This window comes from Onychostoma macrolepis, chromosome 23 (assembly GCF_012432095.1).
Source record: "Onychostoma macrolepis isolate SWU-2019 chromosome 23, ASM1243209v1, whole genome shotgun sequence".
NCBI lineage: Eukaryota > Metazoa > Chordata > Actinopteri > Cypriniformes > Cyprinidae > Onychostoma > Onychostoma macrolepis.
In genome coordinates this window covers 10,350,446-10,362,744 of record NC_081177.1, presented here as the reverse complement: position 1 = coordinate 10,362,744, position 12,299 = coordinate 10,350,446, and the positions used below count along the sequence as shown (strand labels likewise).

At 37.1% G+C, this 12,299-nt stretch overlaps 1 protein-coding gene across 6 annotated transcripts in view; it reads right to left on the bottom strand.

Annotated features, from left to right (window-relative positions):
• Positions 1 to 12,299, bottom strand: part of plxna2 (plexin A2) — a 209,177-nt gene that overhangs the window by 160,447 nt on the left and 36,431 nt on the right. For all 6 annotated transcript variants that reach the window (XR_009268738.1, XM_058762507.1, XM_058762508.1 and 3 more), the window contains exon 3: positions 10,181 to 10,363. Coding sequence is in view for 5 of the 6 variants with exons in the window: in XM_058762507.1 (XP_058618490.1) it covers positions 10,181 to 10,363 (183 nt within the window). In the remaining variant the exon portion in view is untranslated. The remainder of the gene's footprint in view (positions 1 to 10,180; positions 10,364 to 12,299) is intronic.

Below are 12,299 nucleotides of genomic sequence, written 5' to 3'. Positions count from 1 at the left end.
GTGATGAAACAACTACTTTTCACAAATAGGCTACAACACAGCAAAATTGTAATATATAATACATGATTTATTATATTTTTAGTATGTGTATGTATGTGTGTGTGTATATTATATGCACGCACACGCACACACACACACACACACACACTATATTGCCAAAAGTATTGGGTCACCCCCTTCTAATGAATAGGTTTGACTACTTTAGTAATTTCCATTAGTACAAATCTTAATGTTTAAGTATGTAATGATATTCTAGGGAATTGTGTGCTTCTAATTTTAAAGCAAGAGTTTGGACAGGACCCTTTTCTATTCTAACATGACAATGCCTCTGTGTATAAGGCAAGGTTCAAAAAGAAATGGTTGATTTAGTCAGTGTGGAAGAACTCGACTGGTCTGCAGAAAGCTAAATCCTAATCCAAGCTGAACACCTCTGGTGTGACTTTAAATGCGGATCTTGAGCCAAAAACTCTTTACCAAACACCAATGACTTGGGTACAGTCATTTTAGACACTTCAAAAACTGTTGCAACAGAGATGGAAATACAACCAGAGGTGTTTAGCTTGGATTAGGACTTTGTTTTCTGCAGACCAGTCAAGTTCTTCCACATTGACTAAATCAATCATTTCTTTTTGAACCTTGCCTTATACACAGAGACATTGCCATGTTAGAATAGAAAAGGGTCCTGTCCTAACTGTTGCTTTAAAGTTAGAAGCACACAATTCCCTAGAATATCATTATATGCTTAAACATTAAGATTTGTACTCATGGAAATTACTAAAGTAGTCAAACCTGTTCATTAGAAGGGGGTGACCCAATACATTTGGCTATATATACAGTATATATATATATATATATATATATATATATATATGAAAAAAATACTTTTTGAAGTAATCAAACATTAAACTGTATCGTATTTGTGGAGAGTGGCTACAGTGACATGAGACATGAAAAAAGACGAAGCATTCAATTTACAGGCAGACTGATGCTAATTCAACATGAAATTGACGGAGGAGTGAGAAATTGTTATGATGATTGAAACGCATGTTGTATTGTTTTGCTCATTTGTGTTCAATATAATTGAAGCTTCCTTACAATGCTGAAACCAAGAGGAACATCTCCCGGCTGTTTGTATCTGGCAACAGATACTGTATTGTCCTCAAAGGCTGACACTTTTTTTAAAATCTAAAATACTCTGGAACCAGAAAATCAAGGATAATAACAGACCACACTAAATATGGAATTAAAACAAGAAAAGCTTGGCTTTTACAAAAAGCACTCAATTCAAGTAATTATGAAACTGCAGGAGGAAAGTATAGCCTCAGCCAACAACACTGCAGATACACCAATTTGTGTTGCCACACAACAGCAGAATTTGTTGTAGTGTTGCAGTATGTCGAGAAAATGCCACCAGTACGAAAACTGATGTGCCGGATGCTCCCCTGACCTTGAAAAAACAAATTAATACATAACTGCTGGGCAAGTTTTGCTTAGCGGGGCAAACTCTAGTGAGGGTTTTTGCCGCTGACAGCCTGTTTCTAAATGACTCATTAAGTTTCTGCTAAAGTAAAAATCATCTCTGCCAATCTCTGAGGAGAGAGCGGTACAGACATCTGGAGAGAGCTAAGACTCCAAAAAAAAGATTTATGTGGTTTTAAAGTAGTTGTGGGCCTTTAATTCCATTTTTGTTAAGATACAGTTACAATGGCGAAATTTCGTCGAAACAAAAGGTTGCCAATAGTGTAGAGAAGTATGAAACGCAGACGTCACTTTCAAACCAAGCAGCTTTCCTGTTGGTCAGCGTGACAAATCGGTGTAAACAACAGTAAGTGTAAATGCACTTTTAGTTTAGAGAAATCTATATGATAGCGTCCTCCAAATACTATCTTTAAACAGATATGCACAATTCGAAGCAACGGGAAGTAGATGGTCTAAAGATTTTAGCTATGAAAAAATGAAATATGTCAGCATAGAAAAGAAAACTGTGTCAAGCCATTTCATGGGATCTTTAAAAATGCATACCGCTACATTTCAGTGAGCATACGTGCATGTTTTGTGTGTATTCTCATGAGACAGAGATAGTTTTGAAGTTCCTGTAAAGCTAAGCCACAGAAGTGCTGGAGAACATGTTACATGTTCGAGCATTTCTTCTCCCCCTTCAACATTTCCAACTCTCTATCCTGCTGTGCATCCCAGACAATAAAGCACGTCTTCGGGCCACGGCTCATTACGGACCAAATACAAGGGACGACCTGGTGGAATCTGGAGGCTACAAACTGGGAAAACTAAACATGCTAAACCCAGCTGTTTCCCAGCTCATCAAAGACTATAGCGACTAGCACATCAGACACAATTTTACACCACAAGGGATGCTCGGAACAAAATAAAAGGTGTTTCTGAGACAGAAGCAATGGAGGTTGAACTAACTAGCGGACACAGCTGCGTGTTGATCCACTAAACTGCCATTGCTTTCATGTGCGGCAGTCAGCTGCAGATCACCGCTGCGTCTCTGCTCCAGTCCTGAACACATCCACCATGTCAGCGATGATGTCAGTGTCGAGGAGAGTGGGATGGGTGCCCAGAAACTCACTTAACCAGTTCAATGAGACATTTGTCCAATTAGGGCCTCAACTGCCTGCCAGAAGGAAGCCACCTGAACCGTTCTTCCTAGCCCTGTCGGAACACAGTCCAAACCAAATACTGATTAACTAACGAAGCAAGATGACAGAAATCGGTTTGGTCATGCGTGCCCACTGCGCTGTTTATGAGATGTTAATACCGGCATAAACAACAACATAGAAAAACCGTATTGGGAAGAAGCTAGAAGTCATGCAAACCACAGAAGTAATCAAAAGCACTTATCTAAACTCTACTGTTTTACTCATATGCAGAGTTTTAAATTCTGATTTAAAATTCTGATTCATTCATTCATTCATGTAAAACGATTCACCAATTCATTTTAGTGATTTTTGTAGAGAAATACACAACTATTAATTGGGGTCAATTATAATTTTTTTTTTAGTTTTTGCTTTCTGAAAGAAATTCATACAGTACTTTTATAAGTAACAGTAAAGACATTTATAATGTTACAAAATATTTCTATTCTTTTAAACTCTATTTAAGAACTGTAAGAAAATGATCACTGTTTCCACAATTTTTTTTAGAAGCACAACTATTTTCAACATTGATAATAAAAATAATAATAAAAACATTTTTAGAACATCTTACTGAACCCAAACTTTTGATCAGTAGTGCTTTTGTCACTAATGGGTGTTTTCTAGTTTTATTAGATGGATTTACTGTAAATTTGTTGTAATTTGATGCTGACACTCTGATTGAGATAATATACTTTTGTGCCTGATAAATCCTGCTCTGATTGTAAAAATAAATAGCATTATCGGATATGGTTAAATACTTTATGCTTTATCGTATTTAACTATATTGTTAGGATTGAGTTGTGTTGGTTTGGGTGTTTTGGTTTCTTTTCTCTGTTGCAGGTTCTGTGATTGGGGCGTGACTTGAGCGCACCTGATGCTTGTCATAGCTCTTATTTAAACATGGTACGAGAGTTCGTCAGGGCCACTGCTCCCCATGTTGCTCGAGCAGTTTGCCAGAGCCACGCTCCAATTTTGTGGCATGTTTTGTTTCACATCCACTCACTAGCGCTGAGCACACTTCACTTTGTGCATCCCTTCACCTGCATTTCATACTGATTGATATTACTGAGACTGTCTTTGCGATTGTTATTTTGGCTAATTTGTTGTTGTAATAAATATTATGCTTGAAGTTATTCCACCATAATGTTACATCTCTGAGCCAGGTGTAACAAAATTTTCTGTAATTTTCAAGAACAGTCTGACTTGTTTATCTATTTTAAAGTATCAGTAGCTTGTGGCTTGGAAAACTAAGTTTTTAAGCAGCTTCCCCAACACTACATACCGTAACACAGACGTAGAATAGTTTCCCTTTGGGGGTTTTTACATGAGTGGAATTACCATGTAGGTCATGCAAACTACTCCTCGCATCACAGTACTTATTATACCACCAATTAGAAATAGAAGGATATCTAATGGGGGCGCGTATAATTAGCACAGGTGCTCTTTTCAATTGACTTTTTTTTTTTTTTTTTTTAGTAAACCTGAGTCACACCGTTTCCTGCAGTCCCACAGTTCACGATGCCTGTGCTCTGATTGGATTAATGTAGTACAGATCGTGTGACCATCTCAAATCAGCGCTAATCTCCCAGTGGGATAACTTTAAAGATCTAATTTTAGCATGCAGTCTTTTCCTCTCTAACAATATCAAAGAGAAAAGCAACCCTCTGGGGCCGATCGCTCCTAACGTATTCCCCCTCCTCTCAGGAAGCCCACACTCTCCCCTGAGATTTGCACTTAAAGCACAATATAAACTTAACTTCACGCCCTATAATTAATCTGACGCAATACTGCTAACAGAGGCTGTATTTTCAATAGCAAATATGGCCCATCTTGTTCAGCTTACAAGAAAGATGTAATTTGAATATAAATGTTAAGTTTTAGAACGGTAGAACTGCATTTTTTTCCTCTGAATGTAAATTCACACGCCAACTAAAATCAGATGCTATTGTGACCTCTAAACAAAATGGCTGAATGGGACGTTGAATGCCACAGATTTTTTTATTCTGCTGTCCTTGCCACCCTTATCTGCCAAAATCCTGCTGAGGTGAACAGTATCAGTGCTCTGCCACCCATCAGCTCAGAGGGCAATGCCACTGGGGTAAGGTTAGCCTATAACACACACGCTTACATTTTCTGACAGTATAAAGAACACCACCACAATATAGCGGTGAAATAAAAACAAATAAAATGAAATCTAAAAAAATAATTAAAATAAAAGTATTATCATAATACATGTCCAAATTAAATATAATTAAAAATACCAGTAGATACGACAGCATATCAAGACAGTAATGTCTATCACATATGAATAATTTCCATATATCAATGTACATCTGAAAATATAATAATAATTATTATTATTAGTATTATTATTTATGTCCAAAAAATAAAATGGAAAAAAGTAAATAATAATAAATAAAAGCCAATAAACAAAAAATTGTTTTTACTGTAATACCGCTTACAAAAAAATATGGTAATACCATATTTTTTGGCTGCAAGTTTCCAATCAGGCTGACACTTTAGGCCATATTTTAAAAGAACAGATCTGTTATCTTTGTTTTTCTACTTTACACTTATATAATTTTGATGCTCAATTTCACTTCAAGCATGTACAGTTGGTGCTTTAGTACGAATGCAAATCAGTATACATTTACAATACTGACCATCATACTTTATCATTCATCAGTCATTACATTTAAATATTCAATGTTATCTGCATTGACCAAAATGTATTTGCCGTTACATTCTTAGTACAAATGGTTATGGTGTTTTCAGAATCCTGCATGCTATTAATCAATCTTCAGTGTCCAGTGGATGGAAGTTAATGTTGCTTACATTCAACACACTCCAATATTTCATTCACCCTAAAACAGTTACAAAAAAGGAGTGTGAAAGTGACTAATGCTAGAACTGTTTAACCTACAGCAGCTTGATGGAATCTAGACAATAGCACCCCAGATCTACTTTCATTAATTCGTTCAAAGGGTTTTTTTCCTCAACTTGTGTGTCCAGCTACTAGTCCAGCTACAAGAGCCAATGCTGCAAGAGTCGCCTGTATCTGCTTTACCAGGATACAGAGAGAGAGAAAGAGAAAGAGAGCTCAACCAGCATGGAACTTCTGCTTGGAGCGAGGGAGAGTACGGCAGGGGACTGTGTCGATTGAATGGGGAATTGGTGTATGTGTGTGAGAGCGAGCAAGAGGGAGGGAGAGAAAAAGAGAAAGTGGCGATAGAGAGTGGTGGGTTTGCTCTTTGGGAAAGGAGCCAATCCAATTACAGGCAGCAGTGCAAGCCCGGTTTCTTCAGCTGAGCTAAATTTCACATTTCATCAGTCTCTTCCCTTCTTTCGCTGCTGCTGTGCTACGCTTTCTCCCTCTTTCTCTCGTTCCCTCCCCCTCCTGTTACAGGTGGAGGGCAGGAATAGGCAGATCGTGCAACTGACTCCATTCTTCAAAGGATGAGGTGCAACCACTCACCCCTGTACAACAGTATATTGCCTATAGAGCATCAAAATCCTGTAACATCAACATGGCTGCAACTAGGGTTAGGTCATATAGCTAATAGCGGAAATGATACTTTTAAAATTAATTAAAGTTATATATTGATATTAGTGATGTCAAATCGAGAAATCAAGATTAAAGGGATACTCCACCCCAAAATGGAAATTTTGTCATTAATCACTTACCCTCATGTCGTTCCAAACCCGTAAAAGCTTCATTCGCCTTTGGAACACAATTTAATATATTTTAGATGAAAACCAGGAGGCTTGTGACTGTCCCATTGACTGCATAGTAAATTGCACTGTCAAGGTCCATAAAAGTATGAAAGACGTCGTCAAAACGGTCCATCTGCCATCAGATGTGCAATCTGAATTTTATGATGCGACTAGAACAGTTTTTGTGCGAAAAAAATCGACTTTATTCAACTTTATTCATGAGTTCACTAGCAGAGCATGACGCAAGCACGCCTCAGATGACGCAGCACGTAAACGCCGTTTACGCTGTACGCTGGCCTCGACGTCAGTAGGTCACGGCGTTTACGTCCTACGTCATCTGAGGCGTGCTTGCGTTATGCTCTGCTAGTGAACTCATGAACGTGCTTGCAGGAAGTGTCACTGAAGTTGAATAAAGTCAATTTTATTTTATTTTTTTTGCGCACAAAAAGTGTTCTAGTCGCATCATAAAATTCAGATTGCATGTCTGATGGCAGATGGACTGTTTTGACGACATCTTTCATACTTTTATGGACCTTGACAGTGCAATTTACAATGCAGTCAATGGGACAGTCACAAGCCTCCCGGTTTTCATCTAAAATATATTAAATTGTGTTCTGAAGACGAACAAAGCTTTAATAATATATTATATATCTTAAATAAACATGTATGTGTGTATTTTTATATAAATATAACCTAAATATGCACAGTACACACACATATATGTAAAACACCTTATTCGATTAATCGATTTGACAGCACTATTTCATATTAAAATCTTTGTTGTTATTATTAACTTGTTATATATACAGTGAAAATCTGTATTTAAAAATACATATTACTTCTTCTTCTTCTTATTATTATTATTATTATCATCATTATTAATAGATTTATAAATGATGTTATAGAAATTCTATATAAATGTCTTGATTGTAGTACACAAGTAAAATACAGTAAAAATCCAGTTAAAACTAAAAATGTTTTTCATTTATATATACACACACATAGTATATTTACTATGTGCATATTTAATACACAGAGTAATTAAATGTTTCAATATTTACTTACAATAGATTAATATTTACCTAAATAATATATTTTAATTAGACATTTTATATATATATAAAAAAATACCACGCAAGCGAATCATTGAATCAGTGCTTTGTTTGATTAAATGGACAGTTGATTCATTGGAATGAAATGAACTAACAAGCTCCAGTGTGAGTTTTGCTTCTGAAATCTGTATATTAAAACATCCTTCTAAAAATGTTCATACTGGCCAAGAGAGAGACAAGAGAGGATCACAAAACTACATGGTCATTAGGAAACTTCTTGGCCAAATAAAAAGTTTTGATGCTTCAAATGATTTAAATCATTGTAATATCCATGATACTGCTTAATTTAATAACACTGGCGAACTCTCAAAGAATATATGGTGAATGTTCAATAAACATCCAAATTATCATCCAGCCCTAGCTGGAACACAGAAGCCAGATTCTCAGAGTCGCACAGCAGGGAAAAAGGCTCATGGACACAAAACAAAGCATCTCACAAATCCCAGCTTCCTAAGCTCTCTAGGCTCGTCTGTGTATTCTCCAAGAGGCACACTTTTTGGGGCTGCGATAGGAACCTAACCTTTCCAAAACACACAAGCTCTCATAAGGCCATCTCATCCTCTTCCTCGACACTGTTACGCCTTGTGCAGATGTGACCGAATTCTCAGGGTTTGCAGAGACGCTCAGTATTTCCATCTAGGGTAATACCTCCCTAATTCTACCATATCGGTATTTTTCATGATCCTTTCTGGCCACTAGGGCGGCGATATGCACCAGCTGAGAATCTAAGCAAGCTTGAGGCAAGACAAACCTGCCACGGCAGCACTTCTACGAGCATGGCGCTGTTGGCCTAATTTAATTTCACCAACCGCGAGGAGAAAAATAACATTAATTAATAAGCCACTAAAACAAGAGGATTACAGCGAGCGAATGCCTCTGATGCCACTTCCTGATTGCAGTGCTGATTCAATTATAAATTAATTAATCAAGGCGCAAAACACAATTTGGACGTTGCTGTGCTACCGGCATGAAACAAACACTCGGTTTGACACTTTGACATTGTCCGTTCTCCCTTGCGTCTGAGAAGGCAGCTGTTATTTGTGTGTGTTTGTAGGGGGGCAGGTGGGAACGAGGGACAAAACCAATGTTTGTAAAGCAGGTCTCTCTCTGTCTTCATCCCTTTGGTCTCTCCTGCAGCTGCTGTGGGGTGAGGACATGCCTGTTCCTGCTCGTCTAACAGGGTCTGGCCTGTCACTCAACACTGTCATGCCCCAAAGGGGGTACGAGTCCCAAAAGCAGCTGACGGACCCCTTGTCATTTTCATAATTGCCTACTACAGGTAGTCTCATCTTGCTATGAACCACAGCAGTTCTATTAGCCACATGCTAACATGTCAACACTTACTGAACTGGCTGCTCAATAAAGGGCAAACATTTTGAGCCACACAAATAGATCTGTAAAGTCAACATGAAATCAAAATAGAGGCCAAATATTTTCTCTAAAAACACTTATTGGATTAACCGTGCACATTTCAGTTCATGTTTTTGTTGGTATTGTTAAGTAATTTAAAAAAAAATTCAGTTTCAGTAATTGAAATAAAGATTAAATAAACTCTAAAAAAATGTATAAAAGTGGATAGAAATAGAATGGAAATATTAGAAATGTTGCTTTGGCAACAACAACAACAATGAAATTAGTAAGTGTAAGCACTGAAAATACTAAAATTGAAACTGAAATAAATTTAAAACATTTTAGAAATATATTTTAAAAATGCCAAAAAACATAAAATTACTAAAACTTAAACTAAAATGAAAATCAAAATATAAAGATAAAATATAATTAAAAATTGTAATAAATACTATAATAATATAAATAATGCTAAAATAAAACTGGTTTATGTAGAAAAAAACTATTTGTCTAATCTCTAATCAAAAAGGATCAGAAACTATTTTTCTTTTTGGCTGGTGACATCTAGAGAAGGAATAAATCTATCCAATTAGCTAAAAATGTATTTATTTATTGTTTTAGGCTTATGTTGTACTGTAGGTAACAAACTTGTGTCAATAGTAAGCACAACGAAGATCAATTTTAGATAAATAAATTTAAGACCCAACTACATCTGTTTCTTGTTAAATACATAAAATCTAATGGAGAGTGAAAGGCATTTCATGTTTACTTAATGAATAGAAGTTGAGCGATGGTTTCTTGTCTATCTCTGCTATTACCAACCAAAAAGGTGCGTTTAACACCACATTTTCTCTTTATGCCCTTTATCTGAAAGAGATTATAATTACGCATATGATAGCCCTAACAGTGTCTGGCCTCTTGTGTCTTACATCCTTTCCATGGGTTTGGCTGAGAAGACATTCTATTAAAATTAATATACTAGGGAGGCAGACAGGAACCCCTGAGGTCGCTTTAAGCTGCCCATTATGGTCGGGAAAGTGAACAGAACCAGAAGAATCCTACAAAAAGGTATTAAATATTTAGTCAAAAAGTTTCTGGTTCCCTCTTTTCCATCCATACTTTTAAATGAGGCCAGTAGAGCAGTTCAAAGCAGTGCTCTAGAAGACACCATTAATAACTAACGTGACACACTGTTTGCGAACAAAAACGTTTGCCTGTATCTGAGGTGAAAGGTCTACAACTTCTCCACTTAACTCAAACATGTTCAATTCTGTACACATCTCAGCTTTTCAGAGCCACGTTTCACAAAACAACAACAACAACAAAAAAAAAACTGCACTCAAGACTCACCTTCTTCAGCCGTCCACTCTTTGTGCCGACGAAAGCCACACAGTAGCCATTATAGACGTAGGAGGTCACCGAGGTCATGCGATCATGGCTTTCCGTATAAAGCGTGTGTCCGGTCACCAGCTGAGAGCCGCCAAGGGGCTGGTTGATGTCCAAACCGCAGAAGGAGTCATCAATTGGGACAGGCTACAGGAGGAGAAAGGTCAACCGAGAGTCAGCAGTTTGCTTTGAATCAAAAAGTCAAGGTCAGTTTGGTTGTTTATACAGACATCAGTAGGAGGGTGAAAAGGTTGCACTGATTTTAATACAGCGAAGCACTTTTGTAAGCAAATCACATTAACCGATACAACATCAGCTGGTTGTTTTGTTGTCAAGTGAAGTGGAATTAGGGAACACTAAAGGTCGATTTGCACCATTTTTGGTACAAAAAAAGGTACAGTTAGACAAAACTGTATATTTTTACAAACTATCACACAAAATTACTGAAATTATATACTGTAAAGATTTGTCTTTTTTTAATTTTCTTTTTTTACACACTGTGTACACACTGTTGACATTTTTTTAATGTCTACAAAAAATTTTTAAATAAATAAATGTAGGTATTTGGTAGGTATTAATTTTAAAAGATCAAGCCTACAGTATAAACACACAACGCTTTTTCAGCAAAGACACATTTCTGTCAGATGATTTCTGAAGGATCATGTGACACTGAAGACAGGAGGAATGGCCACTGAAAATTCAGATTTGCCATTACAGGAATAAATTACATTTTAAGACATTAAAATAGAAAAAGTTAAAGTAAATTGTCATAATATTTCACTATATTAGTTCTTTTTTGTTTTTGTTTGTTTGTTTACTCTATATTTAATCAAATAATTGCAGTCTTAGTGAGCATAAGAGACTCCTTTCAAAAGCATTTAAAAAATCTTACCGACCCCAAACTTATTTTTGAACAGTATTTTACATTCACTATGAATTTTTCCAAGACTTTTTAAAGCATGGAAATCACTATTTAAATATTCTCTGACATTTACAGGTTTTACGGTTAGTGTGGGATTCAGTTTTACTAGCGTATCACACTATCAAGTGACGCCCAACCAGCTGGTAGTTTGGGTTTGCAGAGCAGACCCGAAAATACTGACTCTAGTTCAGTTTCTGAGGGGAGACAGTAACCGGACCATTGAGTGTGGTTTCCCCAGCCAGACGCTTGGTTTTCTGTTCAGCTGGGCAGACATGTTCCCGCTCTGCTCTGGTGAGTCCTGCCGGGCTCCCTGACTGCCTCATTACCCTGTGCTATGAGAATAGTGTAGCTCATCCCGACTGGGGACGAAAGCACATTCACACACACTTACACACCACACCAGCCGAAAACAACACCTATACAGATGATTTAAATGATCTAGTCATCTAGTGTTTCTATTCAAGTTCAGGCACATTTATGTTGCTGGGGTTTTTATTAATACTTGCAAACTATAATATTTTTAGTGTGCAATTTCAATTGGTATTATTTTGTCAATTTAAGCAGCAAGTAAAAAATATTATTTATTGGTTGTATTTGTGACACATACTGTATAATGCTAGCTATTAGTCTTAGCAAGACAAAAACAGTCAAAAAATGTATCCCAAATTTGGAAACAACACTACTGGAAATGAATGGAAATGTACAGAATCCTCTGGTTCTCCGTGTATATCAATTTTTGGATACCGTTAGTAGACAAATAAACTAGTCGGAGTGTAAAATGTGTGTTCACAGGGCCAAAACAAACCCATATTTTTCCCCTCACTCGATCTCTATTGCTCTCCCCCTGCATCTCCTCCTCTCTCTCAGACACACAGATACACACCAACTTAAACTGAAGAGATTGAAGCTTGTAAACATTTACAATGTAATGGGAGGGTCTATGGCCCATTTTTCATGTCACATGCATGCATGGTCCACTATCAATCCCCATTTGAGTTTGGGCGGCGAGTTACAACACTCGGCGGCGTTTAGATTCAGGTCATCGGAGTTTGTGACTGACACTGGCCTCAAAGTGCCATGTAGAGTAAGAGGGATGGATACTGTGCACTCGGTCATGATGCTGAACGCAGCACTGCTCGTCCCCAACACTCCGCAGCCCTT